The sequence below is a fragment of the Chroicocephalus ridibundus genome, chromosome 3 (assembly GCF_963924245.1).
Source record: "Chroicocephalus ridibundus chromosome 3, bChrRid1.1, whole genome shotgun sequence".
Lineage (NCBI taxonomy): Eukaryota > Metazoa > Chordata > Aves > Charadriiformes > Laridae > Chroicocephalus > Chroicocephalus ridibundus.
Genome location: NC_086286.1, coordinates 55,190,955 through 55,218,898, shown reverse-complemented (window position 1 = coordinate 55,218,898; position 27,944 = coordinate 55,190,955). Strand labels below are relative to the sequence as shown.

At 38.7% G+C, this 27,944-nt stretch overlaps 1 protein-coding gene across 2 annotated transcripts; it reads right to left on the bottom strand.

The window, feature by feature from the left end:
- Window positions 1-930: 930 nt before the first annotated feature.
- WTAP (WT1 associated protein) lies at window positions 931-27,485 on the bottom strand. 2 transcript variants are annotated; one of them, XM_063329220.1, is made up of 8 exons: window positions 27,206-27,485; window positions 23,273-23,310; window positions 23,129-23,184; window positions 16,544-16,602; window positions 14,621-14,748; window positions 8,970-9,148; window positions 3,990-4,144; window positions 931-2,141 (listed from the first exon to the last, which is right to left on the bottom strand). In XM_063329220.1, the coding sequence occupies exons 2-8, from the start codon at window positions 23,300-23,302 to the stop codon at window positions 1,558-1,560; spliced, it is 1,191 nt and encodes a 396-aa protein (XP_063185290.1). In that variant the 5' UTR covers window positions 23,303-23,310; window positions 27,206-27,485; the 3' UTR covers window positions 931-1,557. The 2 variants fall into 2 exon arrangements, with proteins under 2 accessions (XP_063185290.1, XP_063185291.1); XM_063329221.1 differs by lacking the exons at window positions 931-2,141; window positions 3,990-4,144 and adding an exon at window positions 7,989-8,758.
- Window positions 27,486-27,944: the final 459 nt, after the last annotated feature.

The window sequence follows — 27,944 nt, the reverse complement described above, 5'->3', positions numbered from 1 at the left end:
TGTCATATAATATGCCACTTAAAAATGGTACCACAGAAACCCTTCTATAATCTAGGAATTTATTATAACTGTGTAAATTTGAAAAATTCAAGCATGTCCTAGAACTTTGGAGAAATACTGCTTTCAAACAATGAGAGCCTCACTGTTACCACAGTGAATTGCAAAGCTATAAGCTATTTACTATTGTCTATATGTAGCCACTAAAACAATTTTATTAGTCATCTGGTAATTACAAGATTCACAGGTATAAAAGTGTTGAAACTGGATTTAAGTCTACCCAGAAGTATACTGCTCAATATTTTTATTTTCCCTTTGAACAGTGCTTAAAAGCCAATGCTTTTTCATCTCCTTGCTTATATGCTACCATCACTGATAGAAAATAACCACCAGAAATTCAGGTTCTAAGAATTTCCTAACTTATTGCTAGTGAATAATAAAAGTATGCTTAATTAAAGGTAATTTTTTCATTCTCTGCACCTGTTAAGAAGTCAGTTCCCTCAGGTAGGCATTTAAAAACCAACAGGAGTTATATCTGGTTTAGGAGGCTGAATTACTAACTCCTTAAAGTTCTGTAGTTTAATTTGTATATCTACTAGTTGGGAGAGTTCTAGCTTTTGGGTTTTGTGTTTTGTTGTTTTTTTTTTTAATCTTTATAAGAGCCAGGTTCCTACTTTTAAGGTTTACTTCTATTAACTTTTTTCCCCCCCTTATCTGCCAATAAGGATAAAAGCTGCAGAATATGCACTATCAGGCTGCTCTGAAATTAGTATGATAGTACACACCTGTAACTTCAGGTATTTGGCATAAGCTGTATCAGACAGGATTGACACAGGAACAAGTTCGATAAAAAAAAGCAAGTACTGTAAACATACTGCATACGAATAAGCCACGTAAGCCAATGCAGAACAATGAGGAAATTACATTATTAAAAGTTTTTATTTAGGTTTGGTCAGTACAGGTAAGATAATATTGGAGTCACAGAGCAATATGCATAAACAGGATACAACAGTTCTTAAAAACTGAGTAACTATGCACACAATTCATAAACATTCGGTCACCTAAGGAGAAAATGCACAGATGTATGGTGGGAAAAACTGTAATTAACACTGAAACTACTACAGGACTCCTTCAGTAAGTCCATCTTTTAGTGATAAAACTACTGTACTGGGCAAACTTAGCAGTCATAAACCCACAGCTATTATGACAAATCTTGAAGGTGGTGTAAGTATAACGGTATGAGTAAGAATGCCCTTACACAGCACAGGTTCTAGATATACACAGATTTGTACAGACATCATTTATGTTATACTTTATGGAAATAATTTCCATTTCAACTTCACATTAACTCATATAAAAATAACTTGAGCTACACAAACGTCCTTTTAGCAACATTCAACGTAATTAACTGTTAAAATTTCCAAAGTGGCAGAGGTATTGAAGCAAAAAGAAACCCACAAAAAGGCAAAATTGTGACAAGTATGCACTAATTTAAACGGCTTCTGGACAGTATCCTCTCCCAATTTAAATGACACTGTATAAAAATGTTGCAGAAAAATGTTACAAAACTGAACCCTGCACATTTACACTGGAGTCCAAACCATTCTGGACATGACGAGAACCCACAGTTCTGTTACCTTTCATGCTCACTGTTTTCTCCTCTTGAGGATCATGATTGGAGTCTGTGTCATTTGAGTGGTGCGTGAGAGAGTTTTCACTGCCAGTGGGAGAGTCTACACTTTCATACCCAGTACTGAGCTGGTTTATGTAGCTACCACCTCCTCTACCAGTTCTATCTTCAGAGTGGTTGGACAGCTTATTACCATTCCCTGGAGAAGCCGGGAAGTCATCTTCCGTGCCGCTACCCTCCCTATAAAATCCAGGCCCAGACGTCCGCTGATGGGAGGAGCTACCATTGCTTGGTCCGTTTGCCAGACGGCTGCAGTCTTTGCCCACAGCCTCTCCCTGGTCTGTAGGCTCAGAAGACGGAGTCCTGCTGGTACCTGGGTTGGAGGCCTGGGACTGCTGCTGCTGGTACTGCGCCAACTGCTGGCGAGTCTCCTTCAACTGCTGCTGAAGAACTAGAATGGTACTCTGCATACCCTCTACCTCCTCATCAAGCTGGATGATGAAGTCATTCAATTCTATATAAAGAAAACACATTTGTTGCAAATACTTAATAGCCCATATATAGCTTGAATCTCAGACACACAACAAAAAATTAAAATCCTGTAACTCAGCATTTTATGCTGAAAGTTTTCAACAGACAATTTTTCAGCCATCAGGTATGCACTAGTTTTGATACTCTGCCTCTGAAGGAGGAAATGCGTAACTATCATCTAACATACTTTCTATACTGCTACTCAGAATACATGAGAAGTAGTTAAGTTTCTGGGCAAAAAAGGAGGATATTGGGAGAACAACTCAACTCCAGCAATTAGTATTTTGCAAGTAGATGTACTTTTCTTCAAGTATAAAACCTTAGCAGAAATACTGTAAAAGCGACCATAAACCACATCTGTATATAATGAATCTGAGTAATTACAAAAGCCTGTTCAGTGACAAAAAAAAGATTCTAGTCACATTTCAAGGAAATTTCAGTTCTAACTGTTTTTAATCCTTTAAGTTCTGCATAATGGGACACTAAAAAAAGATACTTTCTTACCAACAAAACTGTTAACTAATTCCATAAGGTGTTTTAGTAGTTGTGTACCAAGAAAAAAGACTTTACCATTAGGACTGCATTTCGGAGCAAAAGGCATTTTACCTGAAAACATTAAAAGAAACGCTGACTCCCTTAGTCTTCAATTCAACTGCACCATTGATATGATGGACCAAATAAAATGCAAACTGCTTGTTATTGCAAAAAGTCATGAAATTAAACTGTTTCTTGCTATGGGAAAAAAATTATTAGGAAAACTGCTATTGCAGGATTATTGGGAAGAAGCAACTGGGACAAAGAACACATCTCAGTTCTGGAGCTTGCTTTACTACACTGTATTCAAGAGCAGAAATCTTTAAAGAATGTCCATACTTGCTTCAATTATGAACTTGATAAATTTAGCCAAAGTGCATTATCTAAATAGTATTTAAGAAGCAAAAGGGTAACTATTCCAATAACATGTAATTACAGAAAGAATCATTCACCTTAAGAATCCTGGTTATTATATATTATTTTATACTGCTACTTTCTCAAAAGTATGATCCTATGGGGGAGGAGGAAATCTATCCTTAAAAAATACAGGATATATCACACTTAGATGTTACTGACTTCAGTTGTAAATCAATAATATATCCATGTTTATGTGATGTCTAAATAGCTCATGTCCCAAGACTTACGCTAATAATCAGATAAGCTACTCTAACATTCTACCAAAAAACCCACTGATTCTATGCAGAACTCTCAACTGAATTTTTTTTCAATTTGCATTTTCCCCTCCATTCAAGTTATGCAAGAGGTCAGAGTTTATAGGTAACTTCAATTTAGGTTTATAATGCTGTAAAATTTGTACTGTGAACACAATAATGACATATTTTAGTTCATCTGAGTTACCTAAATATTTTTTTTTCTTAGGCATTAAGGAGTTGTAGATTTTTAAAAAAATAATTTCAAAATGAGTCAGTCAACAAGCAGCATTCTGTTCTCAGTGCATGCTTAGCTTCACGCAACATTAACAACTTTCATCTTACCAATTCACCAGTAACGTGTACAGTCTAAATATTCCCTATTAAATAGCAAGGCCTACAGTATGAAATCTGGCAATTTCAAATACTGCATTACCAGAGCCGCAAATCCCACCAGTCCCCCAAAGTTAAGTTTGTAATTTTTTAATTTTTTTTTTAAATTAAGGCTACCAGTGAAGACTTACAATTGTCATATTTTACTCAATATTGCCCTTCTAGCAAAGATGGTTTTACAGTATGTGTATCATCAGGAAATTAAACTAGCAGAAGTGCAAGGCAGCTTCCATTTTCTTAAAAAAATCCCTTACCATCCTGACTGCTTTTAAGTTCCTCACTATATTTCTTCTGCAAAGCCAACTCTGCCTCAAGCTGTGCAATACGTCCTTGGGAGAGCTGCCTTCCAAGCTCTTGATTCTCCTGGATAAGCATTCGACACTTCGCCATTAACTTTTTGCCTGTTTGGCTGCAAAGGAAAGAGCCATCTATCACAAAATGAATACAAAACCTTCAGTAATTCTTCCTCAATCACAGTTACAGACAAAAAGGAGATGCAATTTCTGCATGTCACAATTCAAGGAACATTATGCCTCAACATAATTGTCATAGCAGAAAGTCTCCCTATAGTTACCACGTGCTGTTCCAATGCCAGTTGATCTTCTGCCGCTGTCCCATAAAGTGGAAGGCAAGTTTTATTACTGCAAATATGAATAAGCATATTGTTCTTTTTTTGATACCAACATCTGGATTATCAGTATGCACAATCTTGCATGTGCTAATTCTCAATGGAGTTAAGTATTTGATTAAAGATGTGCTTTGTAATTTTAAAGATCAAGTACTGCATAAAAATTACACATGTAAACTCAATTATAAACAAAAACATTCTTCATGCATTGTACTAGTAAAATTTAATAATTAAATTTGGGTGAAGAGAAAAAAAGCTGATTGGGGGAAAATGTTAAATCCCATGTTCTTTTTTTCATAGTGACATCCATTTTTCTTTAAGAGGCTTAGGCATTCTTTTGAATGCTGCCCAGGTACTCTTGTTTAAAAAATTAGATGTATATCTTTCAGTTCGATTTATGTATTTGACAGTAACATACACAGTCTGTTTCATGATTTCTATGGTCAGCTTTCCCTAAGCACATCTTGCATGGTGAGGAGAAAGTGAAATATAGTTAGAAATTGGCAGGAAATTAAGGAAGGAGTGTATTATTCATCTACTTCCTTTAGAGTGACAGATTTTAGATCATGTGTAATGATCATCAGGATGTCCAGTTTCTGAAAGAAATGGGAAAGAGGCATGGAAAAAAATATTTTGAACTGACAAGATTTTCTTTACTATATGTGTAACATTACACATCTTTAATCTTCACGATAAAAATTGCTTTGTAAAGCATTATAGGAAGTAGTATGCAAATTAATATATAGGCAATACAGCTGACTCCATAAAAGAGAAAAATGGACGTCCTTTAAGACTCTTGGTCTGCCAAAGTGAGGACAGGAACCACAAACAGTTCTCCTTTTAATAGGCTCAGCAACATAACGAAGCTGTCCTCTTCTCTACAGAAGTGTAAGCTCTGCCAAAAAAAAAAAAAAACCTCCCAAACCTGAACAGGTTTATTTTGAATTCAATGGCAGGATTTGCATTACTTTTCAAGACCAATAAGGTCTTCTAATTTTTTGTTTGTTTGCTTTTAAACAAGTGACGAAGACTGAAAGAAATTTTGAGGATTAAAAAAGTAGAACAGGAAATTTCTGCTACAATTCACAGCCACGGTTCTCTCCTGCAACCAAAATACCCAACCAAAAGAACTTAAAATAATAATTTCCTTATCAACTACCTTTTGAGCATTCAAGCCTAAGACAACTTAAGTTCTGCCAACTCTGCCCCATTTAACATTTTCCGACTGACTCTCCCAAATCTTTCAGATGGGCTGCTCCAGAAGGAATCTGGCTGTGGAAAGTCCTGGAAGCCTGAAACTCTGCTAAAGGCAGCAACCTGTTTTCTTTCTTGATGTGATGTCCAATGCCAGGTCCTTGAAGCTTAAATTGTGCTGACCTAATACAGTCCAAGTCGCACACTTAAGATGCAAGTTTCCTTAGAGATGTTCATTCTGTGTAAAGCAGGACCACTTGGGAGATAACCAATGTGACATATCCCAAAAGTTATTAGGCAGACATGCAATGATTTTTAGCCATTTGCAAATTTCTGTTACTGTATTCATCACCACTACAAGTTGAAGAAGTTCACAGCGCTTAAGTCATTTAATGCTCTTCTCTTCATAAAACAGTGTCAACTGTAGAATCAGCAAGTACCAGTTAGCTTGGAACTGGGACAATTTTAGAATCCCATTAATTTCTTCAATGTTAACTCCTGCCAAAGTGTAAAGTATTTATTACCTGTATAGAAATTTGCATAGTTACCTATAATGCTATTTCTTCCCATAAAAGTTTTTCCAGATGTTCTGAACTAGTACGGCACCAAGTAACCTCCCCGTGCAATTTACAAAAAAGACAACACATGCAAGAATTTAAAACCCAGTAATTATTAAAATAACTTCTATCAGCTGTAAAATTAAGTTTGGCATTGTTTTCACAAATCCTCTTGAACATACATGCAACAAAACCTGTAAGAATATAAGTGGTTAAATTTCAGAAGACTAGTGTTTGTTGTACTAGGCTTACTGCCAAGTGACACTTCTACTGATTTTTAATACAAGTGTATACTCTTTGTTTTAATGATGGTTGAAATGGCTTAGCATAGCCATTCCTTTGATTACATACCCTTTTATTTCTCCCTCCAGACATCAGCAATGATTATGCTGTAACCCCCTTACCTATGGTTAAGGCCCAGAACTAATACCGACCGCTTAGGGCTGCAGTTAAGATGTTACCCTAAGAACACCAGTTCGGGATTTGAAGAGCAGCAGCAGCATCTGTTTCAAAAACTAAGGTCAGATGCCGTGACATAAGAGTAGTTGCACAGAAGGATGGACAATTAAAGCCATTAAAAGGGGGAGGGAGAGGAGGCAGAATGCAAAGAAATGAAAAATCCTGTAACTATTTCACGAGTCACCATTTCTTTACCCTTCCAGAAATAAAAATCAATCACATCTTAACCCAGTTAATGAAGACAGCCTCAATCATTTACCAGGAAATAAGTCAAATCTTCTGTATTCCAGCTACTGCATATATGAATTATGCACATTCACACCAACTTAAATTTTTATGTCGCATATTAGGGTATGTTGTAGCTACAGAAATAACATTTTCTTCTGATACTTTTGCTTGAAAGTAAGTGGTAAGTTAACTTGTCTCTCCTCAGTTGTACACACACATTTAGAGCCTGAGGACTTAAGAAAACAACCCTAAACGTATTCAATAATTTTTTGAACTCCAAGTTAAACAAGCAATCTGCACGGCATGCCTCTATCCGCACATTATAGTGAGTTTTACAAATGGCTTGGTAACACATTAACAATTTATTAATGCAAGTCTTACCTCTGTTTTGATGCTAGATCATTAAAATCTTAGATACTGCTATAGCAAAATCATCCCAGATGTATCACTTTTTAAAAGGTAAAGTTTTTCTGTTGGTTTTTCTGTTGCTGTTAAGTCATTACTCATGCAAAAAATAAACCTGCATAAGTACACTACTCTTCAATCCCATATTAATCATATGAAGCACAAACAGTTAAGATACTTCCAAGTTAAAAATACGTAATGCCATCTTAATAAAAGTCATGGAAACAGTTAGAATACATCACCTTCAGTGACAGCTGGATGTCTTTCTTTTTAATTTAAAATTGAATTTTCTACGATCAGACTGAGTCATAAAATGTTGCCCAACTGTTTTGAAAATCAAAACCTCAGATTACTAAATAGAACTCAAATCGCTAAGGAAAAAATAAACACACAAATGCTATACCAAATCTGCATTTTGCTTTACACACCTCAGACATGCCACTCCCAACTGTCCCAGATCACTACTCTTAGAAGTAACTTGGGACAACAGAACAGAAGCATCAATGAAGTAGCAAAGGCTCCTTTCACTGATTCCACCAAGGAAAATGCATGCATTTAAGGTTTTTTTGGTTTGTTAAAATACTGACTTTGTTTTCAGAGAACGAGACAATGCAGAAATAACAACCTGTTCAATTCTCGTTCATCCCAGGAGCTTCACAATACAACAGTATAACCAGTAGTGTTCCTTGAACTATATATTACAACTATTTCAAGGCACATTTTATATAGAAGTGCAATACAAAAAAAAAAACCAGGTGTACAAAGGAATAAAAACACCCCACCAACACTGAAGACAGTTGCCATCATGTGCCTTCTGAATTGAGCATTTGAGATCAGTTCTTAGTATAGAAGATCAGAAAATTGTCATTTCTGCATGAAAACATGCAGTGAAATACTTATCACAACCAGTTTTTCTTATACATGCTAGTTGTGATCAAATATATATATTGCGTCCAACAATTTTAAACCTGCAATTAGATAGAACGTACATTTTCGTACAGTCCTAATTTTGAGGCGTCCACAGTATTACCAACCATCCAGAAAACAGTTCATTATTTAGCAACATTGACTTAAGGCTCCATCAAGTGCTAGAGAGCCCAAAGGCTAAACAGTCAAATGCGTACACTACCACTGTTGTGATATCAAATAGCACTCTCATGGCTATTCAAAACTGGTTAGCAAATAAACTCTTTAACACAATTCACCTCATCGAGTTTTGACCCAGCAGTTCAGTGAACAAGCAGGAAGTCCACAGTCTTATTGGCAAAACTGACTTACAGTGTCTCTAAGTCACTAGGCTCAAGGTTAAGAGCGAAGCATATTCCACTTCTACATTTTACGGGAATTTTACATGTTCAATTCATGATTTATAATCTCTAGGTTCTCTCTCCTCCAAACTGTCTGTAGACACAGTGTGCCACAGACTTAAGACTTCTGTTTCTCCCTCTATTTTCTTCAAATAGAACAATTTTGCAAATGTCTACGTGTTCTAGAAAAGATTTTTTTTTCGAAGATGGCCATTTCTTCAGAATAGTCCGACGCCGTCAGGCCTCTGAAGCAAAGGGGGAGAAAAAAGCTGAAACACAAGGTTCATCTGATAATTTTTACATTAAGCATTACAAGCTGGACAGTATAAGAATGTGGCTTTTGCCTCAAAACGTCTGAGTCTTGGTGTGGAAACGAGTACTTGGCTGTCCCACCATAGCATTCTCGTAGTGGGACTGTCAGGGAAGTCTTGACTGGGGAGTATTTGTTTTGTTTACCTATCAGGCGTAAATTTCCAGGCACTCAGTTCATTTTGGGCTTGTTCCAGTTTGTCTTTAGTCTGTTCCAGTTCACCTTTCATTTTTAGGAAAAACAAGTTGATGGCTGGGTCCACCATTGTTGATCGCAGTTGGGCAACACTAGGCTGCTGGACTTGCTTGAGGTACTGAATCTGATTCTGTGTAAAATAAGAAAAGAGACCATTATTCATACAACATGAAGTAAAATTTTGAAGTCACTTAGACACAAATAAAAAAAGTCATTCCAAAGGTAACAGCAAGGAAGCTTGCCTTCTTTCAACACTGTAACCTGAAAAAGGCAAGATAAAAGTCACTTTTGCCCACCTGCACCCTATCGATGTGCATATTCAGATCATCCCCAGTCCCACTACCTGCTAAGCTTGAACTTTCAAGGCTGATTTTTTTCTTTTTTTCCCTCTCTCTGCTTCAAATTGTTTTCTACATGTCAGTTGACATGTGCCAGAGCAATGACGGGAGCACTAGAATGCCCCATTTCTTTTATATCTGCTTGTTACCTGCTTAAAACAGATAGCTAATTTCCATGTAACTTCAGTGAAAGTTATTATGGAACATCACAGCTAGTATTCACAGGTAGTATTTTTAAGGAACTACTAAAGAGGTTTTTACAAACTTCCAATATTTTTTGCAAAGTCGGTTATGTTTCAAGTTTGCATTATTTTTTTCAATAAAATAATTCAGAAATATTAACATCAAGTGAACACATTTCGACTGGATTTGATTCTCTTGCTGTAACCACAAACCAGAAGATTTAAAATTTTATAATTTATAACCCAGAAGACTTACAATACAGTCAAAATTTCAGAAGGAGTAACTGTGAGACAATTTCTTTTAAAAATGGCACTCATCAAAACTTGTATGTATTTAAATAGGATTAAATAGAAAGTAGAAGTACAAACATTCTATTTACCTTTAAAATGTGCAGTAGTGACCTCAGTCACTTCTTGATGGAGGACAACATGTTTTAATTTATATATTGTTAAGTAGCAACAATTTTTGGATTTTATTTCAAATAAGTGATTTCAAAGGTATTGAAATACTGAAATATTTCCACTGACACCACATTAATTTGATATTATCAACATAAAAATATTTAGTTACTTAAAAAAACCTGAATAGCCATCATACTTCAAATTTTAAATAGACAAACTTTTGTTTGTCCAGAAAGAAATATAAAGGAAATAAAGCACTGCATAAAAATATTTTAAAGAAATAAAGCACTCAAGAACCCACCTACAAATGTTACTTAGAAACATGAAGTCCAAATTTCATCCACTTCTTGCATGACATTTTAACCCTGTGTGTCATTTTCCTCACTGAATGCACAAAACATTGCTCACTGAATAAAGATCCATTTACTTTATTTTTATTGATATATCTTTTCTATCCAATCAACTTCCCATCACTTGCACTACTGGAAGTATTTCAACAACCTGTCAATACTTTGCTAGGGCTAGCACTAGTAGAGGGTGAAACAGCTAGTTTAACAGATGTCTGCACACATACAGACACTCCAGCTGGCAACATAGTCCAAGAATAATTATGCTATGTTGGGAAGATGGTTCCCAAGCTATTTTTAGACAGGCATCATTGAGGAAAAAAGAAAGATAGTGTTCCTTGTCTTAGGTACACCCATTTCCCTCCCTCTTATACTGCCAGCCTAAGAACTGTAACAGATTTCTTGGATCAGTAGTAGGACAAAGAATTGCTGCCACCAGCTCCTCACTCATGCCAGAAATGCACTACACCACGCAAGAGGACCCAGCTGATTCTGTACAGTGTCAGTTATTTATCAGTCTCATTAGGGTATCTCATCTCTATCTCCTAGGCCAAGCAGAGAGCATTTGCATAGGCTCCACATAACACCTCAACTGTCATTCCTAAACCATCAGCATAGCAAGAATTTACTCAAGCTGAACAACCCTTGCTCATTCCCTCTCCAGACTTGAAAGACCATTTATTCCTCCAGTTTTTCCAACTCAAAATTTTCTCTATCCCTCCACAAGTGCCTTCTTGCAGTTTTAACTCCAGAGTTCTCAACTATCAGGCTTGCCATCCACCCAGACCTATCAAGCTCCCCCCAATATGACCCACTCCAGAGCAAGCCCGCACCACTTAACCCTTTTGCCTAATTCCTTATTCCATTCATCTTCCTGCTTAGCCAGTCCAGGCCTCTCATTTTTGTTCCCTCTAAATACTTTCTGGTACACCTTTCTTTCCATTGATATTCCAGGTGGCAAGGGGTGGGGAGCAGAGGAGTTTGACTGCAGCCAGGACCAACTTCAAGCTAGAGCTGAATACACAGAAATAGTCACATCCAATGCTAGACTCCAGGACATGCACTCTAACACTCCGAATGTCTACTGGCTGTTCATATTCCTAAATATGAAAGCACACACTAGGTGGTATTTCTCAAACGCTGTCAGATGGACAAATAGGGATGAATTTTCACAAAAAAATAAAAACCTTGGTATCAGCTTTCTCTCTGCTCTAACCAAAGGCAGGAGAACACTGGAAGTAGTCTATTTAGAGGACATCAGGCTGTGTAGGATTTTGTTTGGGTAGATTTTTCTTTTTTTTAAGATAGACAATAACATTTTCAACCCCTCTGCTTTCTCACGTGTTCTTGTCAACATCTGAATCCTTTCAGCTTCAACTGTCCAAAGACACCGCAAAGAACAGACCCTCTGACATGAAGAATTTAAAAAAAGAGAACACAGGTGCTTAACAGAAAATGTAAACAATCTAAATAAATACAACTATATATCCTTCTTATAAGGTAGAAGAAACTGGATAATGAAGAGAAAAAACAGAGCTGTAACCTAAAACCCCAAGTAGGTTATTAAGACTAATGACTATCTAGGTACTATAGCCCAACTGCACCCACAGGAAGCTTCCCTCATTGTTATCTGTTCCATGCAAAACCCAATTTGAGTAGCAAATATTTCCAAATGCCTGTCCACTTATTGACCTACAGTAGCTGTGCAGTAGCTTTTGGGGGATGGGGGGGGGGGTGAGTAGTGAAGCCCATTCCTGAAGTAGCAATAACTTCATCACTGCCTCTGCCAGAAATAGTGCTTTATGTACAAACAGCAGCCAATATCTTACCTGCACTTCCCTAACAGCAGCAATCTCTTCATGGGTTTTTTCCTGCTAGGGGGAAGGTAGCTCAAGGCTGCTTCTGCTGACAATAGGGCACATGAGGTATTAAACACCTAAACTTCAATCTAGCCGTTTAGTTCACCGCTAACTATGCAGTGTACTTTTGCAACACCAGTCAGACTCTCAGTAAGCTCCTAGCTCAAAAGAAACCCATATATTCTGCTGCTAGACTCAGCATGAGCACGAGAAAGAATGGAGCTATGCACTCAACTACCATCTTGTTTCTTCTAAAAGAGTACTGAGACAGAATCAGGACGACGACTCTGCTACTGCTGTTCTGACATGCACACCTACACTTCCCAAGACGACTGGTTACTTTTACAAGCTAAAGTAGATTTTGTTTTTAAAAGAAGGGTACAAATTAAAACAGCAACTAAAACAAAAAAATCCATCACACCTTATTGTAAAACAGAGCTAGCATATTTTAACTAGAAAGGTGCTTTACACATCAGTAATCAGAAAAATCATGTATGTGTCTACTACGACCATTTGAATGTGGTATGGTATGATACCACAGATGCCAAGTTTTTCTAATTAAGATGTGACAGAAAACATTACATGCTTACAGATAAATAACTCACACACAAATAACTGCCAAATGTAAATATGGATTATAAAAAATGGTTAACTATGCTAAGAATAAAGAAAAATTATTTCATGGACTAGAAATCAGACATGTCAACTTACCACTTGGTTCATTTATGAAGTGATTTAACAGCCTATAGCTTAGCATCTCATCCAACATGATTTATTTTGCTACTGTTACTTTACTGGAAAAAATACTATCTAATAATACAAAGACAAGCAGTCCTCCAGAGCTTCTTGAAACTAAGCTTATTTAAACTTGAAAACACTTTGAAGTGTCAATATCTCAATTACAGCTTTTACCCCCCTTCCTTCAAGGACGCATTTTCCTACCTCCACACACTATGAAGGAGATTACATCTTTGATGTTATTTATGTGCCAATACCTGGAAAAATATAAACCCCCTGTGTGTGTTTGGTTTTTGTTTCTTTTTGGTGGGTTCTCCCCTGCCCCTACCCCCTTTTTTTTTTTAAAGTACAATGAAATTAATAAAAGCTCTAAACAGATGTTCTGGAAAGCCTATGCATCACAGCTATGAAAATCTATAACAAAGTGCAGCCAAAAATCCTGTAGTCTTCATGATCTTGCCAAAATTCATAGGCTAATTTTTGTCTAACTCATTCTTTTAGAAATGGGGATGAAGAAAGCTGAAAACAGTACAAATAGATTTGGTTTTGGTCGAAAATTTGCATTTCTTTTTTTTTTGGTATTTTTTGTTTCAGCTATATGCTCAGAAGTTCAAAAGAACAAAACTCTTATTACTGCTGTCCCTTATAGCAGAATTTATCAGTAAAACTAACAAGAGAAGCAGGATCAAGTAGTCTTACTGCTAGGGAAGTGTTGAGGTACAGCACCAGAACAGATCTTCATTAGCATCCTGGGCTGCATGAGGAGGAGTGCTGCCAACAGGTCTTAAGAGCAGTGAAAGTAACATATACAGTTAAGTGTCACACTACTATACCTGACAGCTCTGAAAGCCTACAGGAAAAAAGAAAGGAAGGCTAAAAGAAATTAACAAAGGAAAGCTACAACACTAGTTATTAGTTTTGCACAGAGCTTGTATTTTTCGTAAGAGAAGCTCTCAGGAGTCTATTACAAAAACTAGCAATAAGAAGCTTTTTACAATTTTCTCTCAGGAACTTCCAAATTAAAGCAGCAGGTGAAAATTATGTTAAGAAGGTAATCCAAAGAAGATCAAAAGTCCAACAGTGGTAGAAGATAGTTTCAAGAAACTAAAACTGAACACAGAAGAAAACAAAGTCACAGAAAACCCACAGAAATAAACGAGAAACAACAACCAAAAAGGTATTCAAGTACAAAGAATACCAGAAACCTTGAGAAGTGGGTCTGCCAAATTTCAAAAGAACTCCCTCTGGAAGTCAGTAGCTCTTTCACCTACCTAGCCAAATGGATGCAGAGGCTTACAAATATCTTGTTATCCAAATTTAATATAAATATCAGCCAAAAACCTCTTAAATTAAACCCAGTAAACTCAATCTTATCCTTATGTTTCAATTTGTTCCTGCATCCAATGAGAGTCAGAAGTAATATTTTTGGTAAATATGCACAGCTGATAAATGCTAGAAAAAGTAAGCATGGCTCATGCAAGAACTAGCTTGGTTCTGAAGCAGAAGTCCTTCCAAGCACAATTGCTGCTGGAAATCAACTGAAATAACTAATACTAGAAAAGCAAACTTTAAGAAGTGATCTTTACTAATTCAGTAAAAGTTTAACTGCTCTGTCATTTCTTTAAGCACAGAAAATGTGATGCTATAGCTATACGGAAAACATAGCATGCGGGCACTGGCTCAAAAGCTGGTTATCTTTGTAAGTTTGAAAACAGTTATCCTCTTTAAACACTTACAGTACACTCTTGCATCTCCTGTTCCTTAGTTGCCAGCCTCATCACCAGAATATTTTCTCTTCGGGCAGACTCTTGCTGTTGCTGTTTCAACTTCTCTTCAGATTCTCTCAATCCCGTCACATCATTAGCTAATACAAGTAATAACATATAAAAAGCATGTTTTATAGTATCCTCTCATGAACAATTTTTAATACAGCTAAAAATCTAAAAACCAAATTCAGAAACAGCAAAAGAGTCATAAATAAGCATGACTACAATAAGCATAACTATAATAGGCATAAATAAGAAAGATCAAAATCATTAAGTATTAGAAAAGCTTGACAACAGTTGGTTTTAAGAACATCTTTCTGATCCTTCCTTAAGGCTTACTAAACTTTTGAAAATGTTTCCATGTTTATATAGAGAATAACTTTTAAATTGCTTGCTTAAATAAATACTATTACTACTTGTAGTCTGAAACTCAGGAAGTTGGAACTGTCCTGCTAGCTGTAAAAAATGTTGAGGCAAGGGTGGAGGAGGGGGAATGTCTACAATCCACAAACAACAAATCCAAAACACAATCCACAGTCTGTAAAACAGTGCCATTTGTGGTCAATCCTCAAACTGGTCTCAACACTCCATTAGTAAACAGTAACACATTTAACAACTTCAGAAACTGCACTTCAGTCACAACTAGAATTCTTCTGATCCATTAACATTTATTAAAGTTGATACATGAAATATGAGAGAAGGCAGCACAGCACATTTCCAAATTACTCAAACAGGAACACATGCAGGCAGCCTTATACAAACAATATGTGTTCACTCTGATACTTTTCATGGAAAACAATGGAAAGCTTGAATATATAATAAAGATTTTTGTTTTTTCTAATTACTTGAGAATGATCTGTTGTGAATGTAAATTAAGAACATCACAGATTGCTTCAGGACAATTATTTCTAAATAATTCTTTGCAGATAATTCAGTAATACTGATTACTACAGTCTGTATTAGAGTTTCCAAAGTTGAGAAACTGGGAACATTAAAACAACTTATTTACCTATGCTAGGACAGTTTGAGATTGGAATGAAATCAACTTTCTATATTCTAGTCTCAACTTCCTATATTTTAGTCTCTCCAAAACTCAAACATTATGGAGTCGTAGTAGAAGAGGGATGTAAGAGGTAGAGACAAGGTAGAGGACATCTGTTTCGACTGACAGAAAAATATCCTTCAAACTCAGTGGTACTAAGTCTGTAAGTATTTAGACTAAAAATAGGAAAGAGCCCATTTCTAGCTGATAACACAATTTTAAAAAGTGACTTAGGGCTGGTGATTCAGTCACTTCCAGAACATATCCAGCTTTTCCCATTTAAGAGTAAGATGTTTTTCCCATATTCTCTTTTGAAAGACTCGAGTACAGACCAAGTTTTAAAGACCACATAAAACTGATAATCAAATAGTTAATTTGCCTAACCAGATCAAACATTACTTGAGGACTCATTTTAGATTTTTACCTCTACAAACTATTCCCCCTCCCACATTTATAATCCTGTGAGACTACTGAAGGCACAAACATTCACGGAGTATTTTGGTAGATGATAACCTTTCCTATGGAAAACTCCTGAAAATACACCTATTCACGGTGTTATAATTTGAGATGTTTTCCCCCCCGGTACTCTAGGTACAGATGGTCCTAAAGGTGCAAAACCAGACTTTTTAGATGCTGTGTAAGATCTGCAAAGGAAAATAAGTGGCTGAGAAAGTTGGGAAAGGCTGAAAAACTTACACTAGAAAAAACAGGGACTTTTTTCTGACAAATAACAGACACAGATTATTACCTCTTATTTCTACCAGTTTTAGAGAGCACAGACGTTACTTGAACACTCTGCTTTATAGAAACATTCAGTTAACTCGTACCATTTTGAAACTTGGCTAACTTACAATTAAGGTCGGTGTACTTGCCCTCCAGAGCTTGCACGTATGCTTCATACTGTTTCCACCTATTGCAGACAGCAAGAGAAAAAAGAATTATCTGAAGCTCAGTTTATTAAATCAAGGCATCTCATTCCTAAACTTTCAGAGCATACTTTCATACCATAATCAGAAAATGCAAGGGAGAATTACACAATTGCATAAAAGACAACTCTGGGTTTTAGTCATGGAAGAGTTAAATCCGCTTTGCATTTCAGAAGGATAAGAAGGAAGCTGTGCATTACAACACTTAAAATTGGCATCTTAAAACTTGCTGTATTATTTTGGACAAACATTGGCATCAAACACTTACTACTTAGTTCTTTGTGTAAAGTACCTAAGATACATTTCATTCTCAAAGCAGAACAATTCAAATGAAATACTGTAACAGAAACCATAATACAGCATTAAGTCTGTCACCAAGTGAACAAGACAAGCAGAAGTGTATTACAATACACTAGAACTGGCAGTCCATGTTAAGTAGTTATACCAGTTATACCAGAAAGGGGACTGTTTCCTTTTCAACCAAACTTGCAGTTCTGATTCTTCATCTGATATGTATGTATTTTTGTAGTAATCTCAATAATCCTGGGGACTAACATGTCAAAACATTTACCAAATACATCAACAAGACACCTTCTTAAAAACATTCATGAGATCAAGTTAAAGGAAGAAAAACAAAGATTTTTTTTAATTTATATATACTTTGACAAGTTTTAGGTAATTTAAAAACAGTCTTTTTTGTTAGCCCTGATAATAGACAGAAAGTGAAAATTAAATTAACTGACTTAAGACTTTAATTTCTAAGTTAAGTCTCCTCTTACAGTAACTTTTCTTGTTCAGTGCCTTTAATAATCTATTTTCCTAAATACTGTCTTTCCAGTTTATTTCACTGATTGTTTTCCCTTTTTTACAGTAGTAGCACAGATCATTAACAGAGGGAATTAAAGTAGAATTCTGATCTTTGAAAAGCTGAAGTTACAAAGTTGCAGCTTCTGAAGTTAAGCAAAAGAAAATAAAAAGGAAGGAACTACGACAGAATAAAGCATTTAAAAAACGCAACAAATATGCTGAAGACCACTAACAATATTTTTAGTGCTCCAGCTCTAACATTGTTAACTCTTATGTGTTTATTCCTCCTTCTCTGTTTATTAAGTCTACACTGGTAGAGAAGACCAGATGCTACTACAATCAAACAGGACAGATGTAAAACTCCATATTTCTAGGTCTCAAATGACTACATGAATGGTGTTTGAGTCTGTAACACCATCCTCTAAATGAACAATTCTCAGAGAAAACCAGAAGGGCAGTATCTCCAGATGCACAACCTTGGTCTTAGATTGTACAACCAAATCTCCATGCACAACAGTTTTGCTTCTATACTTTTTTCAGTAATATGGACTCCCAGCTGCTGTCATACACGGCAGAGGTGAGCCTGCATTCCCATTATGTGAATCTCACATGCTAAGTTTTCACACAGAGCTTGAAAGAGGTGACAAGGACAGCAAGTCTGTGGAATGTTGTAATGATTTCTTTACTCAGTGATGGAATCTCAGCCATGCCATGTTGAAACTAGACAGCAGAACCTGAGGCTAATCTAGCAATGGATGTAGTATCATCTAGAAATCTCAGATACCAAGCACAACTACAGTATGGTCCACGGGTTCAGAGCTACAAGTTAAAAACAACAAAACCAAAACAAAACCCAAAACACACACACAAGAAAAAAAGCCCCTACTCTATGAGGCTCTGCTGCTATCAGGAAATTGTTAGAAAAAGTCAACTCACAGATGATGCCACAGAGTAGATCTTCATTTCAGATCCAGTTAGAAACTTTAATGCAAACTGAAATATTGTAATCCTCCGCATAAAAACATGCGACTTCCCAAAAGACATTAGAACACATTAAGCACCTCTGATAGATTACAGAAGTTCTCACATAAATAGCATTCCTAAAAATGACATAATTCAAATGTTTTCAGCTATCTCAATTTACAGGCTCTTCAGGGAAGAGATTTTTGTCCAGAAATAGGTTCTAAAGTTCAGTAAAAGAAATATATTCTAAAAAAATCAGTAGAATCAGTAGTGATACAAACAGAAATATCTCCCCCCTCCCCCAATTTTGTCAGAACTAAAATTTGAAGATTGCTACTACCACATCTTTAACTGCAGAAGGAAAGCACTCCCCTATGGGAAGTATTTTTGCCGTACTTGATGATATATCCCTTCCACCAGATTTCATCTACGCATAATGCCTGCATTAGTTTGAACTTTTTTTTTTTTAAACAGACATAGGTAAAAATCAACGCTTACAGTGATGTAAAAATCCAGGTTTCGGTTAAACTACCAAATTTGCACATATTTGCAAAAGCTTCTTTTAATAAACCAGTGATTTATAGGAACTTGCTTGCCAGACCTTAAGTCTGAATCCTTTCTTCCCAAGATCCAAGAAAGAAATAGTTCTCTTCACACATGTAATCTAACAGATGCATTGGTTTAAGCAGACGTGAGAGCTGCCCTGACCTCCTTGTTCCATACTGCCCTTTCTGGTAGGGGACTCAGGCAGCTCATCAGCGAACTTGAGTGGGAAAAACAGACAAAGCCTAAAAGCCAGCCTTTCTGTCCAAACAGTTTACTTCCACTCAATATTAGCTTCTTGATCTGTTCAGTAGTTCACGTCAGTAATCTGATGGCTAAACAGTGACACTCTACAGAGCTTCACAAAAGTGCTACTTGCAAGGGCACAAAAAAATAGAGACAGAGCTGTACACAGAACTAGGAAGAGAGTCCTGAATCTGATTTACATTCAAGGGGTCGCTTACAGTCTCAGAAGAACCGGAAGGTAATTGAGCAGCATGATGTAGGTTAGTTAATTCCCTTCGTTCTCTAAAAATATTAAGCAGACTTTAAGACTCCATAGCTTCAAATACCACTATTTTTTTTGGAGCACCCACTTTTTATGCTGAGATCCAGGCCTCACTTTTTCCAAGAATAAATGATAAGCACTTAGGGGGTAGGGCACACAGTATTGCATCTGAGCCATTCCAAAAGTGACTAGCTATAAGTCCATGTTGGTTGAAGTTCAGTAAAAGCACTATTTCCTCAGAACTGCTTGTATAAATCAGGGTGCTTCAGTGTTCTACAGACTAACCACTAGGCTAAACAATCAGGGCAATGCTGATCATATTTTTATTTATAATCCACAGAGTGCTTTGTTACCATGTTCCTGGCTCTTCTTCCTTTACAGAAGTCATACACAGTCAAGCTAAGTAGCTACTGCATTAAAGAAGGGAGAGGAAAGATGAAGGAAGTAAGTCCACAGCAACAAATAATGAGACAAGCAGAAATACCCAAAAGGTCGGACTGAAAGGCTTCTTGGTAATCCTGCTCACATTAGTCAACAGCAGAAGTTAAAATGAGCAAACATAAGTTACGTACTTCATGGAAAAGAGCAGTGAAATAGAGATTCATGGCAAAGGAACTGACAGAAAAGAATTAATAGTTTCTACACATGTATTTTGTCAATGCAATTGTGAAGCAATGATGATCTATTACCTAAAAGACCAAAAGCAGATGACACATGCCCCTATCTTAAAAAGCATTTGCCTCACCAAACCATGGACAAAAACAAATGCATTTCAAATCTTAAGACAATCCAGTAGCAGTCAACATGTTCTCTTCTATGTCTAAAAGTAGTGAGATGCCTTTGACTAAAATATGACATATATCTAATAGCGTGATATTTAATTCCAACCTACAAAGACAGCAGTTAGTGTAGTAATTGCTAGTTTTATGTGAAATCATGATGAAAGGTGAATTTACTATAAATCCATTAAATATACACCCCATTCAAAGAAAAAACAGCGTTGGTAGACTGCTTAATGCAAACAAATAAATCGGACGTGGCCAAAATGGCATTTAAGTTTCCACTTCTGGGTGTAATGGACAGTTATTCTCCTTAAATCAAACAAGTGGCCTTTTCGAGAGCAGAAGTTACACTGTCTACACTAAGAAGAAGATTTGATAGCAACACAGGTGTCATTTGCAAATTCCCTCCTGTCTCTTCATAGAATGGTTAAAGTTGGAAAGGACCTTATACACAGTTTAGTTGCTGATGTACTTCACCTCCTTGGGTGTATTCCACCACATTCTCACTTGAATATATGCTAGAAACGGAGCTCTTCTACAGTAGCAACTAATATAACCACAGAATAGTTTGTGTAGGAAGGGACCTTAAAGATCATCTTGTTCTAAGCCCCCTGTCATGGGCAGGGACACCCTCCACTAGACCAGGTTACTCAAAGCCCCATCCAACCTGGCCTTCAAGACTTAACGGATGGGGCCTCCACAACTTCTCTAGGCAACCTGTTCCAGTGCCTCACCACCTTCACACTAAAGGATTTCTTCCTAATAGCTAATCTAAATCTCCCCTCTTTCAGTTTAAAACCATTACGCCTTGTCCTATCACTACGCTCCCTGATAAAGAGTCCCTCCCCATCTCTCCTGTAGGCCCCCTTCAGGTACTGGAAGGCTGCTATAAGGTCTCCCCAGAGCCTCCTCTTTTCCAGGCTGAACAACCCCAGCTCTCTCAGCCTGTCCTCATAGCATAGGTGCTACAGCCCTCTCATCATCTTCGTGGCCCTGCGCTGGACCTGTTCCAACAGGTCCATGTCCTTCTTATATTGGGGATCCAGAGCTGGATGCAGTACTCCAGGTGGTGTCTTACCAGAGCAGAGTAGAAGGGCAGAATCACCTCCCTCGACCTGCTGGCCATGCTGCTTTTGATGCAGCCCATGATAGTTGGCTGTCTGTGCTGCAAGCGCACACTATCGGCTCATGTTGAGCTTCTTGTCAACCAACACCCCCAAGTCCTTCTCCTCAGGGGTGCTCTCAATCCATTCTCCGCCCAGACAGTATTTGTGTTTGGGATTGCCCAGACCCACATGCAGCATCTTGCACTTGTCCTTGAACTTCATGATGCTTGCACAGACCCGTCTCTCCAGGTCCCTCTGGATGGCATCATCCCCCTCCAGCATGCTGACCACACCACACAACTTGCTGTTGTCAGCAAAGTTGCTGAGGGTGCACTCAATCCCACTGTCCATGTCCCCAGCAAAGATATTAAACAGCACCAGTCCCAATACCAACCCCTGCGGGACATCATTCATCACTGGTCTCCACTTGGACATCGAGCCCTTGACCGCAAGTCCTTGAGTGCAACCATCCAGTCAATTCCTTATGCACCAAGTGATCCATCCTTCAAATCCATGTTTCTCCAATTTAGAAACAGGGATGTCATGTGTTAACAGTGTCAAATGCTTTGCATAAGTCCAAATCGTTGCGAGTTACAGCTGGAAGCCTTTTTTTATTATTATTTTCACAATATGAATCAGAAAGCAAGTGGCACAGAAATCTATGCTTTGATACTTTGACAGGAATTTCACAGCTGGAATTAAGGGCATAGCTTTACAGACTTAGGAGTTATCTATTCACAGGAATAATACTGAGCATGGAAACTTTTATAAAAACATTCACAAGGCCTAAACCACTTAACATCAAAAAAGCATTTTTTCCTACTGTTTAAATGCATTATCCTTTACTACCCAGAAGACTACATACTCAGAAGAAACCCAAAATCAGTTTTGAACATATAGAGACAGACTATGTTGACTCCCCTGGGAAGAACTGTCACCTCAGAAATAGTTAGCAGAACAGTTTTCCCAGAAGAGGGAGCAGTTGTTCATATACTTAAGTATTGCACTTGTACTCATTTTTTCTACACAGTTTAGTCTTTGTCCTATGAAATAGCAATATTTAACTTGAAATATACTAATAGGGCTAATATCTTAAAAGTTAGCCAAGAGTTAAAATGCCAAAATGTCAATGCTAAAATGTGCTAAAATGCACACACAAACTACTCCAGCGGATAAACAGATGACCCACAGATATCTAGTTTAGTTAGCTCCTTGTTTAAAAATTAGGAAATTCAGGTATACAGAGACAATTGGCTTGGGCTGGTTTCTTTAAACAGGTGGACTGTATGACAGGATTGCCTATTATTTTTTCCATGGTGAAAAACACTTAAGTTTCTAAAAGGTGAAAGGCTGCTCTTTATCTCTTTATGCAAGTTCCATGCAATGAAAAATGAATTTTAACATTTTACTGTCATTATCTGAACATGTTGAGAAGACAACTGCATGGACTAAGAAAACCTAAACTTATTGTACGAGTAAGGAGTTGACATTTTTCTGATGTTTAAAAATAACTTGCTATCTAGCAAGGAATGTAAGCAACCATATCTCCTAAAGTTACAAGTGAAGAAAACAACTCCTACAAAATATCGTTCAGTATGTTTTCTCTTTGGAAAAGTGTTTCCTCCAAACTATATATAAAAATATTTGAGACAAGATGAGACCTTTACAAAAGAGATTATCATGAAAAAGATCAAATAGTTTTTCAGAACACAGATGTAAAAACAACAGAAGAGAGAGATTACTTATCTTCCATTAAAATTTCACTAAAATGTTCAGATGGAAAAACTGCTTTTTACGTTACCTTAGGATGAGCTCGTCTCTAGGTAAAACCTTAAAATCTGCTTCACTAAGGCGAACCTATGGAACAAAAGGAAAAGCACAATTTATCAAACTGTCACAATTACCTGGGGGGTGGGGGGAAGTCACAAATATTTTTAAAACATACCTTTTTTGGGAGAGGTTCTTCATTCGTCATTGTGAACTCTAAAGGGGGAGGAAAAAAATGGAGTTTTATTTAGTATAGTTACTAGTGTAGAAGAACACTGAACAAATCAGAAACTTGCAGTTCTAGCCTTATTTTTTTTTAATGCGTAATATTAGACTACTGAAATATTGGCTGCACACAATGCAGAGACAGAATACAAAACATTACTATGACAAGTTTGTTGCTGTAATCTAGATACAAAGTCAGATGTGGTTTTTTTGAAAGTTAACTAAAACTTTCTTTAGATGTCTAAAAAGCCTATCAGTAACCAATTTTTCCTATTTAACTACGCAAAACCACCCAACTTTGTCCATATTTGTTTAGATCAAACTGACATTTCGTATATGCCTACATCTATTTAACATGGTATTTTATGAGGTAGAGGATAATCAGGGTCTGAGGAAAGCAATTTACATTACTAGTTCAGTATCTGTTTGGAACAAAAGTAAATAATTTGCAAACTTTACCACTAATGTTCAGGTTATGTCAAAATACCATGTTCTTCCAAGTACTTATTCTCTTACTTTTAAGATTCTAATGAACAGGAAGTAGTAAGCAGTTGTTTTAAAACCCCTGTGAATATTTTTAGGAAAAGTAAGATGTCAAATAAATGGCTTGGATACACTGTAAAATTCAGTTCCTCTTGTGTGTATGCAGCATAATAGGACTGTACTGTGCTAAGCTAAATATTCACACTTCCTTGAGTTACAGGACATGCTTCCCTATCTCAAAAGGATAATACGTATTATTTAATTGTAGTTGTAGAAAATGCTAAGAAAAATTGAGTCTGCAAAAATGATAAGCATACAAGTAACAATGAATGCAAGGTTTGAGAAAGGCATGCATCTTTGCAATACGCTTTCCAACAGAAGAGTTGCATATAGTATTAAGATTCTATAAGCTTGTAAGGATGTGTCGACTCCTTGGTAGCAAACACTTAGGTTCACAAAAACAATCATCTTCAGCAGCTACAAAGATTTTATCTTCTCAAAAAGACTTTTACAGACTACCTTAGGTATCTTCATAACAACACCCAGTGAACTGATTTAACTTCTCCAAATCCCGAGACAAACAAATCCTAAAATTGTTTGTCTTATGACACAAAAATACACACCAAATTAAGTAGAGCCTCTTCAAACTACGCTAACCATTGATAAGTACACAGCACTCCACCAAATAAGGCCCCGGTTTAAGAACAAAAAAAAAAAGTCCCTCCCGCAACAAACAAAAAAAAACCCACCACCGAAACCACAAACCCATACCAAGTACAGTACACAGATGAAACAACTTCCAAGCCTTTCATAAAATAAAAACTGACATTAGAACCTTGGGAAAGGTTTCCAAAACCATTCAGTAGAAGCATCTCACTGATGAATGGCAGCTTCCTCTTCCTAGTCTTAGTAACACACAGGCAACTTGAGCACTTCCCTAGCTTAAGAAGTCCGTCCCCCCCCATCACCACCTTCCCTCTCGCACACAAATTACTCAAGCATTTTGCTTGAGCTCCGGATGCAGCTCCTTACTTGAGACTGTTTTACAAAAAATGTACCTTAAATACATTCAAGTGTAAGAGGCTACGAATACAAACTGACAGTGCCCAACTCAAGTCAACCGAAGTAGCACAGAGTAACTTGAGATCAGAGGGGCGATGCTTGTGACCCCTGTGTTCACATTGCCTACCATTCCCACTATAATTTTCCTAAAGATTTTTAGAATCTTAACTCCTTCAGTGTTTGGAAGTAGTCTTGAAGATCTCAGCAAGATTTAAGTCCTTGACAGAGAGAAACATGCTTTTTGGATGTCCCACAGAACTACAGCTAACACTGATTAAACTGTACCCAGATGATGTCAAGTCATAATTTGTGTGTTCCTCAGAAAAGTACCAGAAGCATACAAACACCAAAAAAGGTGAGCTTCCCCAAAGACTTGGCCTGTGAACCCTACAGCAGCATACAACAATTGTAAACACTTGACAACTGCCACAATCATGACTGAAAGAAATAAAAGGCTGGTGCTCCATCTAAGGGTAGTCCACCTTGTATCTCCAGACCTTGCACGAGATTCCAGCATCCAATTCTCTATGGCAGCACCAGACCTGGCGACTCTAACCTCTACACCCAGCCACCATTTACAAAGCAATCTCTTGCTTTCAGACAAGAACAGGAAAGTGCTGAAGACTGAGGTTACAGGCAACTGCATTACAGAAGTTAATGTCTTACCATCACCTATCATCACATGTAGCGACAGAACCATACACTAAGAAAAAACAAAACACACTGTCTAAAAATATTCTACAGGTTATTTTGGAAAAGCTAGCTTGATCACATCTACAGATAAACACTAGTGCTCTTTCTGCATCTGTGACTTTTACCCTCACTACTCCCATGCAGCAGCTTTTTTGGCACCTACAGCAACTTACCAAAAGCTTAGAAATTTATTACTGCTATATATTTCTGCCATTTTTCCCCAGTGTTTTTCAGAAACAGTAAGAGCATCAGACTGACTACATCACTCGATCACAGTGATTTGCCTTAGCTTTCTGTTCATCAGCAGATGGAATTTGTATGCTACAGACAATAACATTACAACTGAAACATTGGTTCTTTGAATTTAATACAGTAACTTTTCAAGTACTGTGCAGCAAGAGGTGATTCTCATCACTTGTCTCTCCTCTAAAAGAGATTATCTCTCCCCTATGCAGATCATGCAAGAGCATGATGAAGTGCTATTTTCTACAATAAAAAGAATCAACAAAAACAACATTCATGTATAAGTGACTGGAATTAACACAATTATATTTTGTCATTTATACGATGAACAGCTTAACTGTACCATCCTAAGTAAGCACTTTCATGGTTTTGGGGAAACGATGGCTGCTACATGCCACTCCTTCTACATATCTGCTCCTGGCAACAAGCAATATAAAAACCATATTCCATACTTAGAATAACATTGTCATGGGCACTAAAGAAATGTTTATGTAAGCTCATCAAGCTTTAGGCTTTTATAGCAATTTAAATATGAAGAGAACTTAAACGAGGAAAGTGTGTTTTAATTCTGGAAACTCCAGTATTCTGTATGCCTTCTACTGCAATGTTTAGAAAGCACAGGATTTAAGGATTAAAAAAAAAAAACCAAAACCTAAGAAACAAAGTAGTTGAATAGTATCAGGTATGCTGCTTTACTAGTCACACCTGAAGTAACTGCCAGCTATTTTAACAATATGAAAAAGAGTTCCGTGGGGAAAACCCCAGCGTAGGCTCCAAGCTCACGAAATATGGAAGAAAAAAAAAAAGCTTCAAAACACCACTCAGGCTAGGGCAGACTTCACACTCGCCTCAGCAACGGCGGTCCGCAGCCAGGTCCCGCTCCCCGCCGCACGGCGAGGCCGGGCCGCCCAGCCCCGCCTCCTGCGCCGAGACCCCGCCGGCCAGCCGCAGCTGCAGCCCGCCGACCGCCCGCCTCGCCGACGGCGTTTGACAGACCCCGCCGCGCCCCCCCGAGCCCGGGCAGTGCCCGCCCCGCCGAGACGGGCCGCCCTCCCTCGTCTTCCACACGGGAAGAGAGAAGCGCGTCTCCCGCGCCCGGGGGGGGGGCGGCGGCCGTGGCCGTGCCCGGGCGTGGCGGTTGCCGAAGGCTGGTGGAGGAGGATCCCAGCCGAGGAGCCAGGCCGGGCTCGGGGCCTCGCACAAAATGGCTCTAAGTGCTTCCGCTCCTCCCCCCGCTCGGGGTGAGGGATGAAGCCGCCGCCGCGGTTTTACGCCCCGGGACCGCCAGGTGCCCGGCGTCCCCCGCAGGCCCCGCTACCTCCCGCGATGGGGGAAAGCGATGGTGCCGGGGAAGAGGGGCGGCGGGGTGGGGGGGAGGAGGAGGAGCGCTCCCGCGGCCACTCACCTCCCGCCCGCGGTGCGGAGGCCTCGCTCTCCCAGCGCACTAGTTGCCTGGGCCGCACCCGTCACATCGAGGGTGAAACAACGCCGCCGCTCACGCCTGCCGCCACCTCTGCCTCTCGCAACCAGCGCTGCCGGGACCGACGCTCCGCGGCCGGGGTCGTCGCCGCTGCGTTTCTCCCCCCCAACTTCGCCCGGGCTCCCTGGCGTGCCGTTCCCGCCCGCTCTTTATTTGCGGATTCTCTGCGCTACAAAATGGCGCCCAAGGAGGAAATGAGCGCCCGGCCGCCCCGCCCACCCATGAGGGGCGGGGGAGCTGCGCGCGCAGCCAGCGCGGCATAGGGCAGCAGGGATCAGGCACCCCACGGCACGGGGAGCCCGGCAGCGGGCGGCGCTGCCGCAGCTCGTTTGCGGGGCTGCCCACGGGGAGTTCGCCCCGCCAGAAGCGGGACGCCTTGGCGGCGCCACGGTTCCCTTGGGTTATTTGAACGTTGATTTAAAGCCTGGCAGTTAAACGGACGGAGGGGCGGGGCGGGGGAGCCAGCCGCGGAGCACCCTGGGGCGGGCGGAAGGATACGGGCGCTGCGCGGTCCTGTGGGTGGCCTGCGTCTGCCTCCCCGCCGCCTTTTCTCACGGCCCTCGGCCTCCGCCTCGCCCGTGAAAGCGGCTGAGGGACAGCGGCGGCGGGAGCCGCCTGGAAAAGCTGCTGGGCGCCCTCTCGGGAGGCTGACGGGAAACATGGC

Excerpts from the sequence above, each read along its gene's own strand:
- WTAP (XM_063329220.1), bottom strand. The coding sequence starts at position 23,302 with ATGACGAATGAAGAACCTCTCCCAAAAAAG. Across the intron at positions 14,749-16,543 it reads CAAGTACACCGACCTTAATT|CTAATGATGTGACGGGATTG; the intron begins GTAAGTTAGCCA and ends TACTTGTATTAG. Across the intron at positions 9,149-14,620 it reads AGGAGATGCAAGAGTGTACT|AATCAGATTCAGTACCTCAA; the intron begins GTAAGTGTTTAA and ends TATTTTACACAG.